The sequence below is a fragment of the Lagenorhynchus albirostris genome, chromosome 14 (assembly GCF_949774975.1).
Source record: "Lagenorhynchus albirostris chromosome 14, mLagAlb1.1, whole genome shotgun sequence".
Taxonomy (NCBI): domain Eukaryota; kingdom Metazoa; phylum Chordata; class Mammalia; order Artiodactyla; family Delphinidae; genus Lagenorhynchus; species Lagenorhynchus albirostris.
Window position 1 is genome coordinate 69,598,749 of NC_083108.1, and position 27,366 is coordinate 69,626,114.

The 27,366-nt window shown below is 50.4% G+C and overlaps 2 protein-coding genes across 6 annotated transcripts in view; one reads left to right on the top strand and one right to left on the bottom strand.

Moving 5' to 3' along the window:
• Positions 1-27,366, bottom strand: part of KIAA1671 (KIAA1671 ortholog) — a 179,008-nt gene that overhangs the window by 144,628 nt on the left and 7,014 nt on the right. Inside the window, exon 1 of one of the 5 annotated variants that reach the window (XM_060121724.1) lies at positions 12,206-12,627. The exons of the other annotated variants lie outside the window; for them this stretch is intronic. The gene's annotated coding sequence lies outside the window, so the exon portion shown is untranslated. Of the gene's footprint in view, positions 1-12,205; positions 12,628-27,366 lie in introns of those variants that run through there. 5 annotated transcript variants of the gene reach the window in all.
• The window catches only part of LOC132532246 (uncharacterized), a 33,060-nt gene continuing 7,879 nt past the window's right edge, over positions 2,186-27,366 (top strand). Inside the window, exons 1-2 of the mRNA XM_060170529.1 lie at positions 2,186-2,218; positions 2,996-3,156. Coding sequence (XP_060026512.1) covers positions 2,186-2,218; positions 2,996-3,156 — 194 coding nt within the window. The remainder of the gene's footprint in view (positions 2,219-2,995; positions 3,157-27,366) is intronic.

Genomic DNA, 27,366 nt, shown 5'->3' on the forward strand with positions numbered 1-27,366 from the left:
TATTTCCTGTGCTTTTGTGAGGATTAAAGGAATCACACTTGCAAAGTGCTTAGGACAACGCCTGTGGGTGCCACACACATCGATGACTGTCCTCATCAATAGTAGTACTATTAACCATTTAGAGAGACTGGGACGAGGAGGGGGCCTGCGGGGCTAGACCTGTGGCCTTCGGTACAAGCGCAGGAAAGACGTGGAGAGCTGGGGGGAGGGACAGACAGATTTCGTCCAGCATCTCCGACAACACAAGGAACCAAAGAGGCTTGGGAAGTGTATACAGCAGGCGCTCAGTACACAGGAGTTCTGCTTATGATAAAACTCCTCCTCAGAAGATGAATCCAAGAAAATGACCTCCCTGGGCTCGGAGATCCTTTTACACCCAAAGTGGCAACGATGTGCAAATAGCCCCAGATCTCGGCAGAAACAGGAACAAGTAACCAACCTCTCCCTGCTCACAGCCTCTGGGCTCATGCTCGGGTTCACCAGAGCCAGCAACCCCCTCTGTCTGCTGGAGCCAGCAGGTCCCCGCCAGAGCTTGCCAGGCCGGGCATGCCAGCCACCGAGTAAGAGCCTGCCCGCTGTGGCAGATGCTGTCAGAGCCCCACCCAAACCTCCTTGGCACTGGTGGACAACTTTCTACTGCTGGTGGGACAATTTAGAAGCATGTTTCATAGTCTCCCTGAGGTTCCCAGCATACTTCATACTCCAGCTGCCCCCAGCTGCTTTGATTGTTAGCAAAGCCTAATCGTGTCCCACCACCCAAATAAATCACTTGCCCTGGCACCCCTGACTCAGGCTCTGCTTCTGGGGGAGCCCAACCTAAGATACCCGTCTTTTCCCAAAGTCACTGACTCACAAGAGATGGACGTGCTCAGAACACCCATTCTCCCCTAGGGTCTCGTGATGCGATGGTGAGACACACCCCATCGTGAAACGGTCCACAACCCACCGATGACCAAGACGGTGGGAGGTGCCAACGCATGCGCTGGCCAAATGTTTGCAAGTTGCTCTTTTACCAATCATTCAAAAGATTTATTGACCCACTATGTGCCAGGCCCCATGTTCGGGGATGGGGAGATACTGATGAACTCAAAACTCGAGGACCCTGTTTACACAGAGTTTAGAGTTGGGAAGTGGGAAAGACAGGGAATGGATAAGCCAACACGGACAAAGATGGCAGCATGTGGCAAGGGAGGTGAAGGGAATGAGGTCTGTGAAGTGAATCATGGTTGAGCCCCATGGATTGGGTGATCAAGGAAGACTTCTTGGAGGAGGTGGCATTTCAGCTGCATAACCTAAAGGATCAGAGGGAGCCAGCCAAGGGAAGACCATGAGGTCTAGAGTTGGAAAAGAGCTCAGGGCATTGAGGGAAAGGCAATTTCTGCTAACCTGGCTGGGCTTAAGTGGCAAAAAGTGGCAAGGGCTGAATCTGGACAAGGGACAATGAGCAGATCTGAGGCCACCTACGAGAGTGCACTTGGGGTTCTCCCAGAAACACCTTCCTCTCCCTGCCTCCCCTGCATCCTGATCTGCTTTCCTGAGTGGGAGAGGGTGGAGTTACCGCCTGCCTGCCAGGAGCCTCCCTGAGTCCCCCACTCCCAGGGGAGGGCGTCTCACATGTCAGCATCCTCCATCCTGTGCGTCCAGGTGAGAACTGCTGGCTCCAAGGCAGGTAGAGGGAGAGGCAGAGAGAGCTGCTTTGAGATCGGCACCTGGCAAGTGGGCATCTGACTCAGAAGAGAGCTTCGGGTTGCAGCTCACAGCGTGCAGAATCGAACTCAAATCCTGCCTTTGTGCACTCGGGCTCCTTACCTTCCTTAGCCTCAGCCCCCTCACCTGCTGAATGGGTTTGTGATCCTATCCAGTTCCAAAAGTGGCTGAGAGGTTTGCTAAGGACGTAAAAGTGCTTGGCACTGCTTATTTATTGACTCCACTTTTACTGGTCTCCTACTATGTGCCAGGCACTGTACCAGGAGCCGGGATGCACCTGTGAACAAGACGGGGCCAGCTTGGGGGTGGCAGGGGACATACATAATGTTCACACAAGTCGGCAATTACAAAGACAGGATTTTACAAGCACATAGTAGGTGTGTTCCCTTCATCTGAGATCATATCCTCCACTAAAAGCCCAGAGCCTACAGCCACAACATGGCAAGTTAAGACTCTGGTTTCCTGGCAGAGACCGGGCATGGGCATCCTTAAAGAATCCAGCTCTTTAGGGGTCAGTCTCAGCTCTGGCAGGGTCCAAGCCCTGGTCCCTACCCCCACCCGCTGGCAACATACCTAAACCCCAGAGACAACCTCTCAGGAGATCAGTTGCGGGCGTGGTCAGTTATGCCAAGGGCGGTGTCCGCCAGCGCAGGCATGAGTCATGTCCTGCTCTGTAGAGGAGGGGGAGGGGTCCCCAGACCCATGTCTGCAAAGGCTGATATGGTGTGGCCACGCCAAGGAAGGAGGGGACGCAAGGGGACAAGCATGGACAGGGCAAACCCAGGTCCCGGACCTCCCCATACTGGTGGAAATAACAAGCCCAACCACAGAACAAGCATTCACCCCATGCTTGCTGTGCGTGTCCCCAGCTCTAAAATAAACTCTGGATAGAGATCATCTCCTTGATTCCTCCCATTACCCCAGGACTACAGGTATCATGATTTTTCCCACTTAAGAAAGGAGGAAACTAAAGCTTAAGGAAATTAAAAGCCTAGTCCAAGGTCACTCATCTTGTCAAACTTCAGAGCCCAAAAGGCTGAACCGCTCTCCTGGATTGGCAGGAATGAAGACAGGGGACAATCTTAAAAATACGGAAGGGTGGGTCCCCAAAGCTGGCCTGAGTGACAGGCACTGCCTGGGCCAGGCCCTCAGCAGGACAGAGGGGCTGAGCGCTCAAGGGGAGGCCTTTGGTTGGGGCTTGTGACTTTGGCTGTGTGTCCTGAGCCTCAGCTCCTCTGCTGGGCAAAAGGGCCTGGCACACCCATCAAGCCCCAGGCCCTTCCCACAGGTGTGGCGGGAAGACCAGCCGTCCAGGCTACGGCAGGAGTCCAAGGCCAGCATCCTTGAAGCTGCCCACCTGCAAGTCCAGGTCATGACTCCACCCCTCAAGGATGGGCAAGGCCAGGGCGTGAGCCAGCGCCTGCTGGGCCAGCCTGTTGGCTCCCAGAGGTGACCTGTTCACACTGGAGCCGGGCTGCAGGCAGTGGTTCTGTAGCCCAAAGCCAATACCAGCACCCAAGGCAAATTACAACACCTCTCAGTTTCCTCATCTGTAATATGGGGATGATGAGAGCCTCTCTCGGGGGCTGGCTGTGAGAAGTAACTGAATTAAACTAATTAATTAAACTAAGAGTTCAAGAAAGAGCAGCTCTTACTATTTATCGTGGTGACAATGACACCTGTGGATCTCCATGGTAACCACCATTGTCATGTGGGTCCACATACATGGAGCATGTCAGTGGAGGAACTAGATGGGGTGTCATGCATCTGTGGGGGTCATTTTCATCTTTGCCTCATGCTTTGGGGGCTAAAGTAAAAATATATTAGGACCTCCCCGTCGGTCCAGTGGTTAAGACTCCACGCTTCCACTGCAGGGGGTGCAGGTTCAGTCCCTGGTCGGGGAACTAAGGTCCTGCATGCCAAGCAGAGCGGCCAAACAATAAAATAAAATAAAATAAAAATGTATCCCCTACCCCCATCATAAAACATATTCACCCCCCCACCCCGGCCAGCCACTCAACTAGTTAAGACTCAAAGGAAGCCAAGGCCCCATTTTTACAACACAAGAATAAACATCTAGGGGGCATGAAACTAACAATCCCCATAACCCCTCCAGAGACAGCAACACCCCCGGCTCTCAGGCAGCTACAGTCAGGGGTGAGGGGAGCCGAGCAGAACTCAAAGAGAAACCCAAGAAAGGTTTCCATACAAACTGTGAGGAAAGTAAAGGGGGCACACCAGGAAGGTACAACAGAGGGAGAGGCAGCAGAACAGCCTGTGCAAAGGTCCTGAGGCAGGAGACCCTTTCAGGGAACCAAAAGTACAGGGTTTTCCAGGGCCAGAGAACACCAGGTACTCGAGGCTGGAGAGGTGGACCAAGGAATGTGAAACAATCTAAATGTCCAATGACTGGGGTTTGGTTAAACAGACTATGGTATTCTTCGGAAATTTTATGCACTTGTCCGAAATGAAGTTTACCAAGATGGGTAATGGGAGAAACTAGTTAATAGCATGATTTAAGTGGGAAAAAAAGGAAGCTTCAAAGCTGTATACATCTGGGGTTTTGAAAAAAGACTGTAATCAGCATAATCCATGGGAAAACCAAAGGCACCCTCAAAAATACAAAAATCCCCATGCCAAAAGTTCACGGTGATTATCCAATGGTGGTGGGCTTACTTCGGAGGGTATTTTTTCTTCCTGGTGTTTGGCATGTATAATGTTCCATCAGAAAAAAATTTTTAATGTTTAACAAAGAGTGAGAAAAATGCTCCCTGCCATCTTCTGCCTAGATCCCCAAAGCCCAGAGAGGTTTCTGGAGCTGCGTTTTAAAGAGGATAGCCTTCTTTTCTGTTCAAATCTCAAACAAAGCCTGCTGGGCAGAGGTCCCGGCAGGGGGGACACTCGCCCCGCACACCCTCCCAGCACCAACACAGCAGCTAAGACAACAGCCAGTGTTTTCTTGGGGGGCCGTGGAGAGGAGGGCTCGTGAGCTCTGGTTAAACCTCGTGAACTCGTCCCAAATAGTTGCTTCCCCACCCAGGGACTCTCCCTTTCCTGTGGCTCAGGGTCTGCCTTCCTCCCACATCTTCCCTTGGGCCAGCCCATCCCCTCAGAGCCCTGACCAGCCCTGAATTCCTGGGGCCTGGAAGGCCAGAGTCTTCCATCTTCGAGACCACGCTGCCCAAGCTTCTAGGTTACACTGGTGAGGAGAGCCCGAGGGGGAAGAAAGTTGCCCAAGGACATCCAGGAAGCCCGGGCAAGGTCCACACTGGAACCTGGACCTCCTCACCAGGACCATTCACTCAACAAATATCCATTAATTAAGCACCTACTATGTGCATGGGGGATGCAGCCTCACAGCAAAACTGACAAGGGCTCTGCTCTAGAAGGCAGGGCTGTCAGTAGACAAAAGGAAAGGAAGAAATCGTTTAGGAGCCGACCAGGGCTGTGAAGGCAATAAAGCAGGGTTATGTGATAAGAGTCAGGGTTGCGGGGAGCAACTCTACCCTGGGGGGATGGGGAGGGGAGGAGACTGACACCTGAGCTGAGACCCAAGGGAAGGGGAGGAGCCTGCCATGCAAACAGCTCAGGAAAGAGCCTTCCAAAAGGAAGGCCAGAGGCAGGCAGGTGGGAAGGGAGAGGATGAGGTCATCTGGAGGGGCAGGATGGATGGGGGGGGTCAGGCAGAGCCTCTGTGGGAAGGAGTGGGAATCCACTCCAATGTGGGCTTTAGCAGGGCTGTGAACCATCTGGAAGCTCACTCCGGGCACCCAGAGGAGAATAAACTGCCGAGGACAAGAGTGGAGGCCCCTGCTGCCTCCCAGGTGCAAGAGGCGGGGGGCCTGGGCGGGTTCAGTGACAGTGGGACGGAGAGAAGAGATGTTATGGCTTTAAAAACAGATGATGCGGGCTTCCCTGGTGGCGCAGTGGTTGAGGGTCCGCCTGCCGACGCAGGGGACACGGGTTCGTGCCCCGGTCCGGGAAGATCCCACATGCCGCGGAGCGGCTGGGCCCGTGAGCCATGGCTGCTGAGCCTGTGCGTCCGGAGCCTGTGCTCCGCAACGGGAGAGGCCACAACAGTGAGAGGCCCGCGTACCGCAAAAAAAAAAAAAAAAAAAAAAAAAAAAGATGATGGGACTGGCTGAAGGACTGAATGTGAGGGTGAGAGGAAGAGCGTGAACCCCCTCCCAACATGAAGCAGGGAAACCAGAAGGGACCGAAAAAGTTCAATTCAGAACTCCCACCATGAATGTAAATTGGTGCAGCCACTATGGAAAACAGTATGGAGGGTCCTCAAAAAACTAAAAATAGAGTTGCCATATGATCTAGCAATCCCACTCCTGGGCATATATCCAGACAAAACTATAATTCAAAAAGATACATCCATCCCAACGTTCACAGCAGCACTATTTACAATAGCCAAGACATGGAAACAACCTAAATGTCCATCAACAGATGAACGGATAAAGAAGATGCGGTACATATATACAATGGAATACTACTCAGCCACAATAAAGAACGAAATAATGCCATTTGCAGTAACATGGATGGACCTAGGGATTATCATACTAAGCGAAGTAAGTCAGACAAAGACAAATATCATAGGACATCACTTGTATGTGGCACCTAAAATATGACACGAATGAACATATCTACGAAACAGACTCACAGACAGAGAACAGACTTGTGGTTGCCCAGTGTGGGGGAGGGAAGGATTGGGAGTTTAGGATTAGCAGGTGTAAACTATTACATATAGGATGGAGAAACAACAAGGTCCTACTGTACAGCACGGGGAACTAGATTCAATATCCTGCGATAAACCATAATGGAAAAAAAAATGAAAAAGTATATATGTATAATGGAATCACTTTGCTGTACAACAGAAATTAGCACAACATTGTAAACCAGCTATACTTCAAAAAATTAAAAACAAACAAACAAACCATCCCACCACTCAGAATCAGGCAGCGTGCCAGGCCTGGTGATTCACCACTAGCGCAAAGGGCAGAGTCAGGGAGACCTGGGTTCAAATCCTGGCTCCACCACTTACTGGTTGCATGACCTTGGACACGGCAATCCCCCTGCCCAAGCCTGGGTTTCCTCACCTGTGAAATGGGGATAGTGATGCAGAGCCCGAATGGGCACGGAGGGCCCCAGGGCAGCAACTGGGACAGAGCGGTTCCCTTTCCTCCCCTGTCTTTGGGGCTGACGCCCACTGCGATCCTCAGGGGAGTTAAATCACCCCAAAGCCCATTTTTAAAGAACTAACATCAATAGTGACCTTCTCCCCAAAAGGATCATGTGAAGAAGAAATGGGAATTCTTCCGACTGAGGGGGGTCGGAACAGAGACACCCTAAACATAACAAGCAGGCTCCCAGCCCCAGGGCAGTAGCCTGTAGAATTCTGCGACCCACAGGGGGAGCTCAGCAGGACCCTCTCTAGCTACAGCACTTCGGTCGCTGCCCCCTCCCTGGAGCATGAGGAATGAAGGCCAACACGATTCAGGGCTCAAAGCATGCGAGGTCAGACTCAAATGCAAGCTTGGTTTCAGAAAATCGCTCTCCCCCCGGCAAGCCTCAGGTTCCCCACTTGGAAAGCAGAAATAAGGAGTCCAACCTTGCAGGAGTCCATACGATTAGCTGTGGGGGGAGGTGCCTGTCCGGGCTGGGGGCTCAGGAGGTGCGTTCTCGGGACCAGGAGCACGATGCTGAATTAATGGCTCCAAAAAATATCCAGGTCCTAAGCCCCGGAAGCAGGATCCCTGTTACCGTACATAGAAAAAGGGTCTTTGCAGATGTGCTTTCGTTCAGGATCTTGAGATGGGAGGATAAGCCTAGATTACCCGGGTGGGCCCTAAATGCAGTCACACGCGTCCTTATAAAAGGGACGCAGAGGGAGAATTTGCCTAGGGAAGAGAAAAGGCCATGTGACAGCCTCAGCAGAGAGACACTTGACATGCTCAGCTGCGGCTCTGAAGATTCAGGAGGGGAACTGGGAACGCGGCAGCCTATAGAAGCTGGAAAAGGCAAGGATTCTCCCCAACAGCCCCTGGACGGAGCCGACACTTCAGTTCTTGCTCAGTGAAACTGATTCCAGAACCAGAAGAGAATAAACGTCTGTTGCTTTAAGCCTTTAAGGTCTGTAATAATTTGTTCGAGCAGCCACAAGAAACCAATACAGAGGCGTTTGGCACTCCAAGCCCAAAGGACTGGATCAAGATTTATAGCCAGATGCAGTCCTGGGCCAAGTGAGAATTTCCGCAGGTGGAGCCTGGGCGTGGCTATTTTTATGGAACTCCCAGGGGGACGCCAGGGATCGTCCAGGGGTGAGAAGCACAGGGTCTGCGAGCAGTAGGAGCTCAGAAAGCAGCCGCTTTTCAGCCGCAGCCTCCCCAGCCCTCATCCCCTGCAACACAGCCTCCTGTCACTGTCTGCCTCCCCACAGGGCTGTGAGCGCCCCAGGGCAGGGGTCCCCGCCTCACTGCCCTGAACTCATCATCACCAGGTATTTCCAAACCCTGTATCTGGGAACAATGTGTGGCCCCAACCCAGACCAAGGAGGAATTACAGCATCAAGCCCTGAAGCACGAGGATGGGGGTTGACCTGGGGGCTGAGGGGGACCAGAGGAAGGAGGACCAGAGGCTGCCAGGATGGGGAGTGGAGAAGACGTCCTGCAGGGGAGACACCTGAGCTAGGTCTTGAAGAAGGCACTAAATCCCAGTGCAGTGGATGCTGTCAGTGTCCTATGCAACCCTGAACACTCCCACAATTTTCAAAAGCCCTGTAGTCTCTGCCTGAGGGCTTTCCCCTGCCCTGGGGGCCTGGGTGCAAGACAGCCGGAAGTAGCCAGGAGTTGACGCTCCAGGAGTTGGAGTATAAATACCCCAGCTCTCCCATCCCTCGGGGAAACACCTGAGGTGCAACATCCTCATCAAAATCTAAAATGGCCGAGCTCTCATCTCCGGGACCTCACTACCCATCTCTCCCCTTCACCCTTTGGCTTGGGCCACGCACACTTTTCTGTTCCTTGTACTTGCACCACCACCCCCGTCCGCCAACTCCTCCCTACACCTCAGACCTTTGCTCCCGCTGTTCCCACTGCCTGGACAAGGGGCTGACTCTCCCTCCACTCAGTTCTCCACTTAAATGGCATTTCTTCAAAGGGGCTTTCCCTGAACACCAAACAGAAGCGCTTCCGTCTCACTGCTGTATCCTCTGTACCACCCTTCTCACCGACCAAAATGATCTGTCGGCTTACTCACTTTGATTCTGTCTAGAATCCCATGGGCCAAATCTCTTTTTGTAGGGCCTGTGAGCTAAGGATGGTTTTCACATTTTTATTTTGTTTTGTTTGTTTGTTTTTGCGGTACGTGGGCCTCTCGCTGTTGTGGCCTCTCCCGTTGCAGAGCACAGGCTCTGGACGCGCAGGCTCAGCGGCCATGGCTCACGGGCCCAGCCGCTCCGCGGCATGTGGGATCTTCCCGGACCGGGGCACGAACCCGTGTCCCCTGCATCGGCAGGCGGACTCTCAACCACTGTGCCACCAGGGAAGCCCACACATTTTTAAACCACTGGGGAAAAAAATCAAAAAAATAACATTTCGTGTGTCAACACGAAAATTATAGGAAAACCACGTTTCAGTGTCCCTGAGTAAAATCTGATTGGAGCACGGCGGCATGCACTTGGCTACATATTGTGTCTGGTGGTCAGCAGCTGTGATGGGGGCCTTATGATCTGAAGAGCTGAAAATAGTTACTATCTGGTCCTTTACAGGAGAAGCTGGCAGACCAGGGTGTGGGAGCTTGTCTGCCTCTTCCATAGGTGAGTCCCTGGGCGCTGCACAGGCCAGGCCGAGCAGGTGTTGGAATAACAAAGGGTGGATGATTAACCCAAGGACCTGTCTCCAGCAAGGGGTTGAGCATCCCCCAGATTTGCAATGAGTGGATGGGTGGAAGGACAGATGGATGGATGGATGGATACATGGATGGATGGATGAATGAATGAAATATACATGCCTCAAAGGGAAGCTACAGGCATCACCCCTTGGGGTGGCCCAAAGTCCCTCCACGGAGTCCCAAACCAGAGTCTGACATCCCCTGGGTGGGCGTCCCTCTGACAACACCAGGCTGGCCTTGACATTCTGTGGGCCCAGAACGCTAAAGAGAGGATGTGATTCATTCGACAGGGCCTTTCACCAGGAGAGGAAGGAAACCAGCCCTCAGATCCCGAACCAAGTTTAACTCCTCTCCGCCACACACACACGCACACACACAGCATCTCTCAGCCCTGCCGGGTGAGGAGTCCGTCCCAGCAGCTAGGCTTGGGGAGGGAGTCAGCAGCGTCTGGCTCAGCTGTCTCCCCAGGCAGCACCCCACAGCTCTCTCAAAACACAGTTGGAGAAAACTCCTCATCAGAAGGGGGGCATCCCAGAGCAATCCCTCCGTCTCCCTCCCGCTGACCCCAGCACCGAGACAAAGAGAGAACTAAAGAAACAAGAGACCCGAGCAGGAAATAATGACCTTGCCCCACACTGGGAAGCTCAGATCCAGCAAATAAGCCTGTCTCTCAGGAGGATGTTAGCGTCCTCAATACCTGGGAGATGGTACTTAATTTATGTTGTCAATCCCAGGACGGGTTCAATGAACATGTTCACACTTTGGAATGTTTCATCCGAATGGATACGAATTTTTACTTCTCAAGAAGAAGAGAGTTCTTTTCCATGTGAATAGACACCCCAAATGTCACAGAAACATCAGCTCAAAGGTTCTGGGACAGTCTTAACTATCCTGCCATTTCCTTTGGGCCTTGGCCCAAGATTTTATCACAACCCTCCAAAATGCTCTTTGGTGAACAGGGCAGTGTTTATTGCCCTTGGCCTGCTTTTTCTCCTCTGGAGCTCTGCTCTGAAGGGGAGGATCCTAGCAGCTCACAGATATAAGGGAATTAACTCCACACTAAGTTGCCAAAGCTACCTTATCCCCATCGCATAGCTAAACCTTCCCTGGGCTGAGCAAATGACACAGCACAGGCAGCAACAGGTGTAAAATCAATGCATCTCCCCTGCCCCCGAATCCCAGCTGTCTCTGAAAATGGACCTTCAAGGTCCAAAGACCTTCACCTCCAGGTGCCTGAGCATTCACAAGACAGAAGACATTGGTGAGTGTCTTGAGTGCTCGTCATCCTAGCTGTGTGATCCTAGGAAAACTGCTTACCCTCTCTGGGTCTTCGTTTCCTCAGGGATATTAGCACTGCCCTACCTCCCTGCCAGGGCTCTGAAGATTAAAGCACTCGTGGGAAGCAAATGTGCTGGGGTAAACCTTAAAGCATGTATACTGTTGGTCACTGCCATGCCCCTTCCCCGTCTATAGTTAGAATAACCTTGTTTTAAAAAAAAACAAAACAGGGAACTATATTCAATATCCTGTGATAAACCGTGAATGGAAAAGAATATAAAAAAGAATGTATGTATATGTATAACTGAGTCACTCTGCTGCACGACAGAAATTAACACAACATTGTAAGTCAACTGTACTTCAATTAGAAAAAAAAAGATGACCGTTTTCCAAAAAAGGGAATCCAATCACATCACGCCCCCGTTTAAACTCGTCAGAGGCGCTTAGGATGAAATCCATCCCCTTTCCGGGGCTCCGTGCTGCAGCCCCCCAGTCTCTCTGCCCTCAGCCCTGACAGCTCCCCTTGTTCACCCTGCCCCCGTCACACTCGCCTCAGCTGCCCTCCCACCGGAAAGCCTTCGCACATGCTGTTCCCTCTGCCTGAATGACCCCCTCCCCCCAACTCCCCACCCTCCCTGACCACACACACGTTTAGGTCTCAGCTTTAATGGCCCTTCCTCAGCATAGTGGGTTGAATAGTGTCCTCCTAAAATTCATGTCCATCTGGAATCTCGGAATGTGACTTTATTTGGTCTTTGCAGACATAATGATGTCTCAATGCAGTCATATTGCATTACGGTGGGCCCTGATCCAATGACTGGTGTCCTCATAAGAAAAGAAAATGCAGATATACAGACACAAGCCAAGAAACACTGAGGACTGCCGGAAGCCACCAGAAACTGAAAGAAGAAAGGGTTCCCCTTAGAGCCTTTGAGGGAGTGTGGCCCTGCTGACACCTTGATTTTGGACTTCTAGCCTCCAGACTGTAAGAGAATACATTTCTGTTGTTCTAAGTAACACAGATTGTGGTTACTTGTTACGCCAGCCTCAGAAAAACCTGAGCCGACCGCTCAGCTAAAGCACCTCTCCCAGACTATCTTCAAAGCCTCCTGCACCTCTTCCCCTCCCTGCCATGTCCGCCTCCCCGCCAGCCCATAAACTCCCAGGGAGAAGGGGTCTCAGCTGCCGGGTTTCCTGCGGCAAGCGGCTCAGAGCCTAGCCCCAGCAGGCATCCAACAGTAGTTTCCAAATGAATTAATCTGACAGCTGCACCAAGGGAAGCTCAGAGAGACCAAGGAAAGCTCAGAAAGGTCAAGGGACTCACCCAAGGTCACGCTCCAGGAAGAGGCACACCGCTGGCCTCCACACGGGTGATCCGAGGAGCCGGGATGCCTATGTCCACCCCACAGGGACTCTAGCGCTGCAGGGCAGGCCTCTTCTCCCTCCTGACTCCCAGCTACGAGGTCCGCGCCCTCTGGGCTCTGTGCCCGACCCAGGACCTGACCTCCTTGGCAGGGACCCGTCTCAACTCAATGAACCTGTAGATAAAAGCCTCTTCAGTCCTGGGACAGCCGTGGGGCAAGGGATGCCCTGGGCTCGAGTTAATCCCACACCCACAGGGCAGTTCGGGGCGATGGCCACTCAAGACGGTGGGCCTCGCCCACGGGAATCCACTCTCCCTGTCACCCTGGCTCCTGCCTCACGCCCTCATTGCCTGACTTTGCAGCTATGAAGCATGGGAGGCCACACAGTCCAAGCGCTGGACAATAAATAGCACTGACTCATGAAGGAAAAGTAGTTCCAGGCAGGAGAACATCTCCACCGGGCGCTAGCCTGTTCTTAACACTTATGTAACATTTGCTAATTACACCTTGTAATAAAGAGAGCAATACCCTTGGGGGTGGCAGCATTTACAGTCTGGCCTCCGCCTACGCACTTTCTGCATCCGGGGTTTCCGCATCCACGGATTCAACAGACCGCGCACCGTGTACTGTGTTTCCCACCCGCAGTTGGTTGCATCCGAGGATGAGGAAGCCACCGATACGGAAGGCCGCTTATCCTAGACTGGACTTAAGCATCCGCGGATTTGGGTACCCGGGTGACTCTTAAAACCAATCCCCCGCAGATACCGAGGGATGACTGAATTTAGTTGAAATCTGCTGACACGGTTTGCTTGCCTTTGTACCTTGAAAGTAAACTTCTGTTTATGGCCAGAGATACTGGCTTTTCCAATTTTGTTGTTGTTGTTTTCGTTTTTTGCGGTACGCGGGCCTCTCACTGCTGTGGCCTCTCCCGTTGCGGAGCACAGGCTCCGGATGCACAGGCTCAGCGGCCATGGCTCACGGGCCCAGCCGCTCCGCGGCATGTGGGATCTTCCCGGACCGGGGCACGAACCCGTGTCCCCTGCATCGGCAGGCGGACTCTCAACCACTGTGCCACCAGGGAAGCTCGGCTTTTCCAATTTTTACATAGATTTGTTTCAGTACACCTAGGTTGGGTGGCTTTAAAGTATTAAGTGACTAATAGCATAGAAAGTATACAGGCATACCTCGTTTTTTGGCCCTTCGAAGATACTACGTTTTTCACAAATTGAAGGTCAGTAGCAACCCTGCGTCGAGCAAGTCTATAGGTGCCGTTTCCCAAAAGCCTTTGCTCACTTCCTGTCTGTGTCACATTTGGTAACTCTCGCGATATTTCAAACCCTCCACCAGCAAAAAGGTTACGATTAGCTGAAGGCTCAGATGATGACCAGCATTTCTGAGCAATAAAGTATTTTTTTAATTAAGATACGTACATTGTCTTTTTAGACATCATGCTATTGCATCCTTAACAGACTACGGTATAGTGTAAACATAACTTTTATGTGCATTGGGAATCCAAAAGTTCATGTGACTCGCTTTTTTATCGTATTGGCTTTCTTGTGGTGGTCTGGAACCGAACTCGCAGTATCTCCGAGGTATGCCTGTAGAGACGGGGCAAAAATTATGAAGATGGTGTGGGGATGACAGAGCTTGGGGAACTCAGCACTCATTCATTCATCATTCATTCATTAACTCACTCACTCTAGCGAAGACGCAGACACACACATGTCCCTCGGGTATTTTTGTGATAAATTCCTAGCTTTAGCCAGAGTCGAGTGACATGTTATATGGGCGTGCCTCTTGGGCCAGGTGCCCGTAAGAATCACCTGGGGAGATTTCTTTTTTAAAACAGATGCTCGGGCCCCACCCCAGACCCGCGGAGTATGAGCCTCCAAATGGTGGTCCCAGCACCTGTATTTTCTTAAAGCTGCCGGGGGTGGGAGGGTATTTCTTCTGAACAGCCAAGTGCCAGGTATTCAGCCGCTGCTTCCTCCCCAGTGACCCAGAAGGTGGGACTACGTTGCCCAGAGAGCATCCCGGAAGAATAAGATCCGGGCCGTAAGCGTTTCTCCCAAAAAAAGACACGTGCCGGGGTGTGCCCTGGGGTCAGTGAGAATCGAGTTCTTTAGCGTTTCCTCAGCGTCTAACCCAGGCCAGCATCCCTGTGGCGGCCCTGGGGCTCATCCTGAGAAAGTTCCCAGTCGGGTGGGAGAGGCCAAAATATTTCCAGAAAACGCATCCCATGATGCAGCAGACATTCTAACAGGAACTGAGGCCTCACAAATACAGCTTCTAAGAATCTCTCACAAAAATCAGGTGCCAGCTACACCTATTAGGAGGGCTGGTGTTTTTTTAAAAAAAAAAACAGAAAATAACAGGTGTTGGTGGGATGCGGTTGTACGTTGCTGGTGGGAATGTAAAATGGTGCAGCTGCTGTGGAAAACAGTATGGTGGTTCCCCAAATAATTAAAAATAGAATTATCATACCATCCATCAATCCTAGTTCTGGGTAACTACCTAAAATAATTGAAAGGAGGATCTCAAAGCGATATTTGTACACCCATGTTAATAGCAGCATTCTTCACAACAGCTAAAATGTGGTAGTAACCCAAGTGTCCAGGTACACGACTGAGGAATGGATAAACAAAGTGTGGTGTTTATGTACAATTAAATATTATTCAGCCTTAAAATGGAAGGAAATTCTGACAAAGGCTACAACGTGGGTGAACCTTGAGGACATTATGCTCAGTGAAATAAGCCAGACACAGAAGGACAAATATTGCATGAGCCCACTTACATAAGGTATCTAGACTAGTCAAATTCACAGAGACAGAAAGTGGAGTAACAGTTATCAGGGGATGCGGGAAGCTGGGAATGGGGAGCTAGTGTTTAGTGGGTGCAGTTTCAGTTTTGCAAAGTGAAAAGAATTCTGGAGATGGATGGTGATGACGGTAGCATATTTAATGCCGCTGCACGGTACACCTAAAAATGGTTAAGATGCTAAATTTACATTATGTGTACTTCACCACAATTTTAATATCATTTTTATTTTTGAAATCTGGTGCCAGATTTTGCTGCCTGGGTTCAAATCCCAGTTCCACCATGGTGGCCTTAGGCAAGTTATTTTGCCTTTCTGTACCTTAGTTACCACAACTGTAAAAAGGGTATAAAAATAACAATCCCTGCCTTATGGGGCCACTGGGAGGATGAAATGAGTTAATCGTTATAAAGCGCAGAGCAGCGTGCCTGGTTCACAGCATGTGTTCAATGTGTTAACAGCTATATGATGGTGGTGGCTGTTATTACCATCCCCCCTCTGAGCTTTTGGAGGACACCCACATGAAAAATATGTAGGTCCAGGGGAGTGTATTTTTGGCCTCGTGGTTTGGTTAATCAGGTGCCACTTATGAGTAAGGAATAAAGACTATGTACTGCAGGTGAGAAAGTGGAGAAATTAAACTCAGTGAGGACAGAGGCCAATTCAGCAATAAAATGTCCCTGCCCGGAGCCCAGAGTCAAGAGCCCTCTGCCCTCAGCTTGCTGGGTGACACAGGTCAAAGACCCTGCCCTCTCTGGGCTTCAGCAACCCCAGCTCTCCCACCCCACCCCGCTACGAATCTAAGGGCGAGAAACCAGTCCACAGAACAACCTGTGAGCACATCACACCCCTGGGCCCCACCAGAACCCCGGGGGAGGGAAAGGGGGGGAAGGTGGGTGCCCCCAAGTGACCACAGGGTTAGAGGGACTTGGACACACTCAGGCCTTTCTGTTTCTGACTCACACCCCAGCAGGAAGTTGGGGGTGGATCCTGCCTACCATCTACCCATTCGCCTCACCAAGGCCAATGACCCCATTCGTCAAGGGCCCAGACAGCAGAACACAAGAGTCCCTGGCCTTGGACCAATATTTTATCCAGCATCTCTGGACAGGAAGGGCCCCTAAGGGTTCACATCATCCATCCCTCTGCCTCCATCACCCTTTGGTTTCCCCCTTTTCAAAGAAACACATCCCCAAGTTTGCAAGGTCATCCAATAAACACACTCAGATGCATCCAATGCTGATACTGTGGAAACATTATTATTATATTAATATAATTTTATATTATAATTATATATATAATAATATAATATAATATATATTATATTATTATATATAATAATATATATTATTATAAATATATATATAATAATATATATAACATAATAATTATATTAATATAATATAATATATTAATAATAACAGCTTCCAAAGACATGCCAAGCTAATAAGAACTTCACAGGCAGCATCTCAATCGATCCTCATAACAGCACATTCAAATTGGTTCTCCTGTCATTCCCATTGTACAGACGGGGAGACTGAGGCTGGGGGCTCAACTTGCCTGGAGTCACACAAGCAGCAAATGGTGAAGGCAAAGACTTGAGCCCAGGCTTCCTGGACACAAGAGCCTGCCTGCTCTCCTCCACCTACCCCCTCCCCCATTACATGGCCATTTACTGAGCCCCTACTACAGGTCCAACCCTTATCAGTCCTTTGAAGCAGGCCTATCACACCCATTTGGCAGATGAGGAAACGGAAGTAGAGGCAGGTGATTTGACTTGTCCAGAGGCAAGACTGGAACTGGGGTCTGTCTCTTTGTGGAACCGTGGTCCTCCACACTGGGCTGTGATTCTGCTGGTCCAGTTACCCCGCCTCGGTCTCCCCCTTCCCCTCCCCACTGGCAGGGTCCCTGGAAGGCTTTGTCCTACTGGGGCGGGGAGGATCGAGGCAGCATTTCTCCTGCAAAACCCGGCACACTCAGGCGCTGCCAGAGGCAGGTGGCCCATGGGCTGAGCCGGGGGTGGGCCCCAGCATGCGGGGGATGGGTGGGGAAAGGGCCAAACCCATTCCTCCACCTGCTGGGGTGCTGGGTGCTGGACTGTCTTCAAGCCATGACCAGCCCGATGGGCTCCCCAAGTCACCTGGCGGGTGGCCAGTGGGTGCTGGAGCTCCACCCAGACAGCTCGGGGGCTGTGTAGCACCCCCAGCCAGCTCACACCTGCTGTGGGGGGCAGCAAGGACGGGTGCCTCCAACAACAGGGGGGCTCAAGGGGGCCGGGAGGGTGTCGGGGGGAAGAAGCAGGAATTAGGTGGCAGGAATCCTGACATCTTGTCCCTGCGCAGCAGCTCCCAGCTGGCTGTGACCTTGAGAGAAACACGCACTCGAGGCCTTTTGTTCCCTCCCCTAGAAAGGAAGGCTTCCAAAGGAAAGGCACAAAACTCCAGACAGCCTGGTTAGGGCTCGGATCCAATGCCCGCCCCTGGGGATTCTGCCATCCTGCTCCGTAGACAGAGAGTTGCCAAATGTGGACCAATTCTCCAGGGAGGGATGCGCAGGGCTCAGCGTTCCCGGCTGCGGCGGGGCCAAGGGCCCCGAGTCGCTGGCTCAGGACGGGGAGAGGAAGGACCAGGTTGTCAGGGGCCTTGGAGACCAGCGATGGGTAGACTTGTTTGGTTCCCAGCCAGCGGCCTCCCGCAGGGCATGCAGTAGGCACGTGGCCAGCCCACGCGGAAAGGAGGGGAGCGTGGATGGTGCAGGGAAACCCGTCCCTGCTGCTGAAAAAATAAGCCAAAGCTCCCATCCACCGCTGGTGAGTCAGCAGTGTCATTGCAAGAGCCAAGGGAGGCCATATGAAATGAGTAGGGACTTTGGCTCCCCGTTCTGCCCGTGCTGGCTGTGTTTGCTGAGTCACCTCCCTCTTGAGGCTCAGTTTTCTCATCTGCAAACAGGGACCAATATTGCTGACCTGGTAGGGTCATCCTCAGGTTGTACCGTATGAAATTACAATATTCCACCATTGTTAGGCTACAAAAACGGCACTTTCACACGTTCAACCCAATATGTGGACGGGGGCAGCGTACAGCATGCGAACGGTCAACGCTGAAATTTAAATCTCTCCTCTGTTCTAGCAGAAGACTGTGTTTTTCTCATTCATGGGACAAAATGGAAAATATCTCATCACACCCCCCTCCCCCAAATATAACAACGACATGACACGATAAAACAGCTCACTTTGTGGGTGGCCCGTTAAGAGTTTCCAATGTACGGTCCCAAGTACATCAGGGCACGGAGTATGTATGCACCACAGTGATAACGCAGCGGAAGGAAGGCTGGCATTGAAATATTTTTATCCAAAAAAAAAAAAAAAAGAAAAGAAAAAGGCACTGTAAAGGCCCAGTTGTGGCAGATAGTTTTTTTTTTTTAATTTTTAAAAATTTTTTAACATCTTTATTAGAGTATAATTGCTTTACAATGGTGTCAGTTTCTGCTTTATAACAAAGTGAATCAGTTATGCAGCAGATAGTTTTTTGAAAGTAACTTGTAAAGCATTTACCATATTCTTAACTTGCAGTCTTTGCAGACTTGTGCACATATATTCCTCTTTCAGAATAGTTTTGCAAATTGTACACAGACAAAAAGAGAGGGAACTTTTGAGTAAAGAAATTGCATTTATAAATGATCTGTATTAGAATATAATAAATCTCCAGTTATAGTAAAAAAAAAACAAAACAGGCTTTAAGTGATGTATTTCCCCATGCTTTAGATCAAATATAACCAGCACATTGAACATCTTTTTTAATATTTTTAAGTTTTTAAAAAATGAGTCAAAATGTCGTTGAGCCATACAATGGAGTATTATTCAGCCATAAAAAGGAATGGAGTCCGGATACACTTGACAACACGGCTGAACCCTGAAAACGTTATGCTGAGTAAAAGGAGTTAGAATAAAAACTACATACAGTATGATTCCATTTATATAAAATGTCCAAAATAGGCAAATTCGAGAGACAGAAAGTAGATTAATGGTTACCAGGGGCTGGGGGAATTGGAAGGAAGTGGGGAATGACTGCAAATGAATACGAAATCTCTTTTTGTGGTCATAAAAATGTCCTAAAATTGTGAATATACTAAAAACCACTGAACTATATACTTTCTTAATTCTTTTTATTTAAAATTTTTAAGGTATAATTGACATACAACATTATATTAGTTTCAAGTGTATATGTTGCAAAATGATTACCACAATAAGTCTAGTTAACATCCGTCACCACTCATAATTACAAAAAGTTTTTTTCTTGTGATGAAACTTTTAAGATCTACTCTCTTAGCAGCTTTCAAATATGCAATACAATATTATGAACTTAGAGTCACCGTGCTGTACATTACATCCCCAGGACTTGTTGCATAACTCCAAGTTTGTACCTTTTGATCACCCATTTCAACCCCCAGGCCCCCAGCCCCCACTTGGCAACCCCCAATCTGTTCTTTGTATCTATGTACTGGAGGTCTTGTTTTTGTTTGGGGTTTGTTTGGGGTTTTTTTTAGATTACACATACAAATGAGATCATCTGGTATTTGTCTTCCTCTATCTGACTTATTTCACTTAGGTTAATCCTCTTGAGGTCCACCCATGTTGCCACAAATGGCAAGATTTCACTCCTTTTATGGCTGAATAATATTCCATTGTATATATATGCCACACCTTCTTTATCCATTCATTCATCGATGGACACTTAGGTTGCTTTCATATCTTGGTAATTATGAATAATGCTGCAATGAACACGGGGGTGCAGATGTCTTTTCAAGATAGTGTTTTCATTTTCTTTGGATAAATACCCAGAACTGGAATTGCTGGATCATATGGTAGTTCTATTTTTAACTGTAATTTGAATTGTACGCTTTAAATGAATGAATCATATGGTAAGTGAATTGTATTTCAATAAAGCTGTTACTTTAAAAAGTGAGTCAAGTTCAAGAAAAACATTAACTGAGGAACAGTCCCAGGTGGTACATAAATATGAAAACTTTTCAAGGTGATACAGGAATGACTGGAGTTTGGAAAACACAGAGTTGATGCATTAAATCCTCAAAACAGAGGCTCTACATGGGTTCACATCCCGCCTCCTGAGTGACCATGGGCTAGGGACTTCACCTCTCTGGACCTCAGTTTCCTCATCTGGAAAATGGGAACAAGAAGAGTTCCTGCCTCTCTGAGTCACCATGAGAATGAAGTGAGTTAGCACGTGCCTGGCACATCCTAGGGGGTCGACGGAAGGATCAATGGGGGACCAGATCTTTTGGGTGGTTCTGACCATGCGTTCATGAGCACAGGGTCCCGAATTCAAATCTCTCAGAAATACCTTTTCCTGAGTGGGTGAAGTGAGATAAAGCATGTAAAGCATTTAGCAAGTGCTCAATAGACATTAACTTATTATTTTCGTTGTTGTTATCACTGTGATATCTGCCTGGGTGGTAACATTTTGGTTGATTTTTATTTTGTATTTTTATTTTTTGCTTGTGTTCTATAATGATTCTGTCTTGTTTCGGTACTAAGAACTACCCAAAGAATTATATTTAGTACTTAGCATCTTTCTCTAGTATGATCTTAGATTTCAGATAGAAGGGAAAACCAGCTGGGGTCCCGGCCTGTTCCAGCCGTCTACCCCGCCCCCTCACAGTAGACACACGCTGGAACTGAAGATTTCCCAGCATCGGTCGGCCTCTGGAAGCACAGTTAGAGGGAAACCCCCCGCCCGTACTCCAAGCCAGCAGAAGGTGAAGATTGTAGCCAGAGCCCGAGGCAGCAGCCCGCAAGAGCAGTTATCCTCCCAACACCCTGCCTCCACGATCCACCCCCTAAAAGTACAGTTTGCGGGTGCAAATTTTGTACCATCCTCCACAACAACAGCCAGATTAATCACGCCCAAATTTGGGAGACGCTTGGGATGTACCGTGTCGTGGGTACAACATTCACTCTGGAGGATCCTGGGGGTACCCCCAGGATGCGGAGACCATCCTTCAGAGCAGCTGAAGTGGACAGGCGGCCAGGAGGACTGCCGATGGGGGCAGGGGCATGGCACTGAAATGGACAAGGAAAACCTGGTTCTCTCTTTTTTTTTTTGGCTGTGCCATGAGGCATGCGGGATCTTAGTCCCCCAACCAGGGATTGAACCCACGTCCCCTGCATTGGAAGCACAGAACCTTAACCACTGGACCGCCAGGGAAGTCCCAAACCTGGATTTCAAGGTCAGCCCCAGAAGAACAGTCACAGGGCAGGTGCTCCGAATGACAGGCGTTGGGTTGGTGAGGGAGCTGCCTGTCGTCCACCAGCTGCGTGTAGTGCCAGCAAACCCAATAATAACAACCACTGTGGTTGCCTTTTATTGATCACTGACTGTGTGCTGAGTGTTTCATCACACGCTCAAAGGTGTGAAGCCATGGTTAAACATACTCCCAAGCAGTGTGGAATCAGACAGCAGGACAACGGTGTTAATAACAGCAACGATGATTCATGACTAGGAAATAACGCATAGCGAGCACTTAGCATAGTGTCTGGCTCAGTCCATGTTGTTTTAGATGTACAAATGATGATGATGAGGTGCTGACTATGGGTCCACTGTGCTAGGACCTTTACATATCATAGTACAACAACCCTATAAGGTGAGACCTACTATTAGCCCCATTTTACAGAGAAGAAGACTGAGGGCGATGAACTCGCCCGTGGTCACTGAGCTGGTAAAGCACGCCATCGCTTGCTCCCCATGGATGTCGCCAACCCCAAATTCACTTCTGAAAGCCAGGCTCCATTAACTGTCCTGCCCGATGGCTCCCCAAACCCCTTCCCTCTCTCTGAGGGTCCCCATTGGTGCCAGGTGACTGCCTAGTTTCACACCTGCTTAGAGGTGGCCAGCCGACCCTGTCCCTCTTCCCAGCTGTGGTTGAGCCCATCCTTCTGAAGCCACTGCGGGCGCCCAGGGAGAAAGAAGAAGGGTTCTCGGTGAGCTCATTTACAGGGGCCACCTCCAGCTGCTGGGACCAGCCAGCGGCTTTAATTTGGACAAATGCCCAGGACTCAGTGGGGACAGGAAGCATCCCTGAGCGATAAAGATCAGGACCGGCTTGTGAGCGTACCAGGAGCGCTCTGTGTCAGCCAAACCAGCTGGCCCAACCCCCGTTCTCAGCAGCCCCCACTGCTGGCCCTGGCCCTGCCAGAAGGTGGTCAGGGTGTCCCCCCCAGCCTAATGTCCAAACCCGCCAGTTGTAGATTACAGCATTGCTAGAAAGGGGCGCAGCGCTCAAAACAGGGGAAAATATGCATAGTGTAAAACGGTAGCTCGTAAACATGAAGCATTTGCTGTATCCCAGGCATCTCTCTAAGCACTTCACAGACATCGACTCATTTAATCCTCACAGCCACCTTACTTCACGGAGGAGAAACTGAGGCTCAGAGAGGGAAAGTGACCTGCCCAAGGTCACACAGCTAGGAGATTCCAGAGCCAGGATTTGGATTCAAGCCACCTGAGAATAAAGCCCACACTCTAAACCGCAGAATGCAGTGCTGACATCTCTCCATCACATGTACTGTGCACAAGTCTAAAACTCACACCGCAAAACATGAGCCCAGGTTATCTTTCGACTGTGGGATTGTATGAGTCTTACCTCCTCCTTTCTGTTTATCTGTATTTGTAAATGTTTGACAATGAACATGTACTGTAGCATGACGTAAACATATTGTACTAAGGATAAAAAGAGAATAAAAATTATTAATTTGGAAAATGAACTGAGAATCATCCGTTAGAGCACTGAACAGTTACCTCCTGTCACCACCTTCAGGCAGAAGGGCTGGCCAGGTGTAAATAGTAAAGGATATAGAAACCCCGTGGTACTGCAGAAGGATGCATGCGCACAGTGGGGGCTTTACTTAACATCACCACCCACCCCAGTAGACCAGCACAAACATCAACTGGCCATTCACCCCAACATTCACCTACGTGACCTCGCTGGGAGCTCCCGGCCGGGCTGAAAGACGGGCATCAGCACCCACGCTCCATGGCACAGACACCCATGCAGAGAGAAGAAGCCACGCCCAGGGCTGGCGACAAAACAGAGGCAGCAGGTGACCCCAGGGCTGCATGGCTCTCAACCGAGCAGTGTCATCATGGTGGGCCGCTGCCGCGGTCCACAGAAGAGCCACCTTCCCAGGGGTGACCCGGGCCTTGGCACAGGAACTGGGCGACGCCCAGGAAGCCCCTGCGGTCGCCCAGCCGAGCTCACTAAAGCCAGGGCAGATGGCTCACACTTGCTCTGCTGGGTCAGCTAGCATTCTGGGCATTCCAAAAATTCCTCCAGAGCTTTTTGCTGCCCCCCTTCACCCCATCCCCCCCTTTAATGAAGGAAAAGGAGGAGGGCAGAGGGGCTGAGATGAAGGCATCTGGCTAAAGGCGACACTTGGACATCTCATCATCTCCTCCCTGCAGTTAAATCCCACAGTAACCAGGCACACCTCACCTCTCCAAGAAGGAGGTGGAATGCTGGTTGCCAAAGCTTCCCGTCTCATCCAAGTCTGAGCGTGTCAAGGGAAACGGTTTTGCTTCGAGGCTGCCAGGAGGCGGGGCCGGGAGAACAGGGTCCCCACCCCGGTGCCCCTATGGGCCCCACACCCACCATCACAGCCCTGGGCACGCTGCCCTGTAACCCCTCATCTGTCCCCTCTGGGAGGGCAGGAGCTGTATCCCAGGCACCTCTGAGACCCAGGGCCCAGCCCAGGCCCTGGTACACAGTAGGTGCTTAATTAATAACAAAGATGAAAATGACCAACTATCCCAAAAGAGGACAGGGATACACTGCCTGGGAAGTTCTGAGGGGAGAGATGGTATTTTCAACATGGTCATGGGGAGGTGGGAGGACACACTGCGTTGAGGTATTATCATAGGGGTTGGCAGGTGGCAGACCTGAGTTCAGATCCAGCCTCTGCCACTTCTTGCCTCAAGCTAAGAGACTTGAGGAAGGCTTCAGGTCTCTGAGGCTCGGTTTTCTCATCTGTAAAATGGGTTAGTAATACCACCTGTCCAAGTCATTCTGAGGACTGACAGAAGACGTAGATGTAATACCTCCCTAACAAGGCAGTTGGTACACAGTAGGTCTTCAACAAAGGGTGGGATTTTGTTGTTGTTGTTTTTGGTTTTTTCCTGGGCCCTACGTTTCAAAGGTCTGGTCTTGAGTCTTCCCAAAAGGCGCAGCAAGAATAAAAGGCTCTGGGATCTACTCATCCAGTTGCCCCTCCCCCTGTGAAAAAGGCCCAGAGCGGGAAGGGGCTTACCCAAGGACACACAGCAGAGAAGTAGGTACTCAGGGGTCCTGACTAGTGGCCGATAACTCACTCTAATATACTCTGTATTCTCTCCCATGGCCTCGGACCCCTTCTCATGCCAAGCAAGTCCCTGGCAGGCAGGCAATCCATTCTAGAAACAAAGACATGAGATTTCCAGGGCTGGGGCCTAAAATGAAAGGGAGAGACAAACTTGGGCAGCTTCCCAGGCCAAAGGGCCCTGGGAGTTCCCCAACGAGTCACTCCGCAGCCCAGCCCAGGGCACTGGGCAGGGCTTGGCAGGCACTGTGCCCACTAAGGCCCAGGCTCCATGTCTGGGCAGGCAGGGTGGCGGGAGTTCACGGAGTGACCTCGGTGGACCCAACGTGCCCGCTGGCCTCCCTCTGCCGGTGGGCCCCGCACACCCTGGGCTTCCTTCCCACAGCGGCGCCTCACCACGCCTCAGGTAAACAGGATGGCACCCAGAAAGGGCTTCCTTCACTGAGGAAGCAAAACAAAAAGAAACGTCAACACAGAGCCACAGCCCTGACCTGGAGCCTTTGAAAGTGCAGCTGACTCTCCAAGGAGAGTCACACACAAAAGGGCTGCCACTGGCTGGTAGCTCTGGGAGAGGAGGTTCACCACACCGGGACTCAGTTTCCTCATCTGTAAAATGGGAACGACACTAGCACTGAGAAAAGATTGGATATAATAATGCACAAGGAACTAGAGTATAAGAAGCAGTCCCTCAACGCTAATTATTATTTTGAATTACTGCTACTATGACTACTTCTGCTACTACAAACAAGGAAGATTTATATAGTGATTCATAAAGTCATTCCTTGGTATAACTTACAGAGAGTTTTTAAGAATACTAAACTGATCTTTTTATGGGTCAGCGATCCCATTTTTAAAGTGCCTACTATGTGCACGGTTATCTCACCTAACCCCACAACCACCCCACAGGGAAAATCCTAGAGTCTTCTTTCTGCAGATGAGGACTGAGGCTCAGAGAGGCAAAGTCACTTGCCCAGAGTCACACAGCAATGACACAGTACAGATGGGACGGAACACTAGGATTGTCTAGCTTGGCCTGCTTTACCGCCAGGGAGGCAGCAAAGGAGGGATTGAAGGCACATGGGCTGAGTCAGGCTGCAAGGATCAGCATTCCCCCTTCCTAGTAGAGGCCCTGGGCATGGGGCTCCCTCTCTGAGCCTCAGTTTTCTCATCTGTAAAATGGGGACATAAGAATCAAATAGGGCTTCCCTGGTGGCGCAGGGGTTGAGAGTCCGCCTGCCAATGCAGGGGACACGGGTTCGTGCCCCGGTCCGGGAAGATCCCACATGCCGCGGAGCGGCTGGCCCGTGAGCCATGGCCGCTGAGCCTGCGCATCCGGAGCCTGTGGTCCGCAACGGGAGAGGCCACAACAGTGAGAGGCCCGCATACCGCAAAAAAAAAAAAAAAAAGAATCAAATAAAACAATGATGAGCACAGTGCCTGGGACAGAATGAAAACTCCCTACTTATTATTTTTATTTTACTCTAAATAACATTTAGTGTTCTCAAAAGCCAGGTCTCAGCAGATGGAGGAAGAGCAGACTCCGTCATCTCCCCAAACTTCTGAAGGCACAGGAGCCAAGGCAGACCATCAGGTACACACAGGTCAAAGGCTGTCCTCTCTCACCTTCAGTGACACCTTGGCCCATCTGAGACTCACTTCACCGATGGGGAAATGCCCAGAGAGGTGAAGTGACCTACACAGGGTCACACAGGTATCCCATGCTGGCGCTACCCAACTCTTCTCCAAAAATCCAGCCCTGACATCAAGCAGATCCCATTTTCCCCATGGCCAGCACGGGATTTGCCAAGCGATAGCTACAGGATAAATTTTCATTGAATGAAGGAGTCAGTGTGACTTCTAATCCTGCACCTAGCTCAGGTGGCCTCCAGCCGATACTCATAACCAGGGGCTCCCTGAAACCTGCTGATTGTTTCCACAAAGGGAAGGTGTGAATATTCCTTAAACTCAGAGCATCCAAGACCCCTCCCTGGCCGGAAGGGGGCTGAGTGGATAGTCAAGGCTCGCCTTGGGGACAGAACGTCAAGTAAACAGTGATCCGTTAACTGACAGCCCTCCAGCTACAGCAGAAGGGGAAAAACACTTGCTGGGAAGCAGGGGTCCTAAGTCACTCCTTTCCCCAGGACCCTGGTGCTCCAAGGACCAGAAGCAACCTCACAGACCTTCATACATAACAATGATACTAGTAATAATGACAATAGTATTATTGTAAAAATGACACATGTAGGGACTTCCCTGGTGGTGCAGTGGTTAAGAATTCGTCTGCCAATGCAGGGGACACGGGTTCGAGTCCTGGTCTGGGAAGATCCCACATGCCTCAGAGCAACTAAGCCTGTGCACCACAACTACTGAGCCTGAGCTCTAGAGCCCATGAGCCACAACTACTGAGCCCGCATGCCACAACTACTGAAGCCTGCGTGCCTAGAGCCCGTGCTCTGCAAAAGAGAAGCCACTGCAATGAGAAGCCCGCACGCCGCAATGAAGAGTAGCCTCCACTCGCCGCAACTAGAGAAAGCCCGTGTGCAGCAACGAAGACCCACGCAGCCAAAAAAAAAATAATTAATTAATTTTAAAAAATGACACATGTACATTCATTATAGGGCACTATGTACTAACTCATTTAATGCTCATCCACCTCAGGAGGAAGGCACCATTGTTACTCCCATTTTACAGAGGAGTAAACTGAGGCACAGAGAGACCAACTGTCTTGCCTAAGGTCACACAGTTGGAGAGTAGTGGAGGTGGGGTCTGAACACAGGCAGTCTGGATCCAGAGTCTCTGCATTATTCCCAAGGGATGTTGGGAATATCTAATTCTAGAACCAATTCTGCAGAACCGATATCCAGTTTTGCAGAATTCCTCACTCCACCCTAATTAGGAACCCCCACCCCCATCCCAGCTCCGCAGTCACAGGACCATTT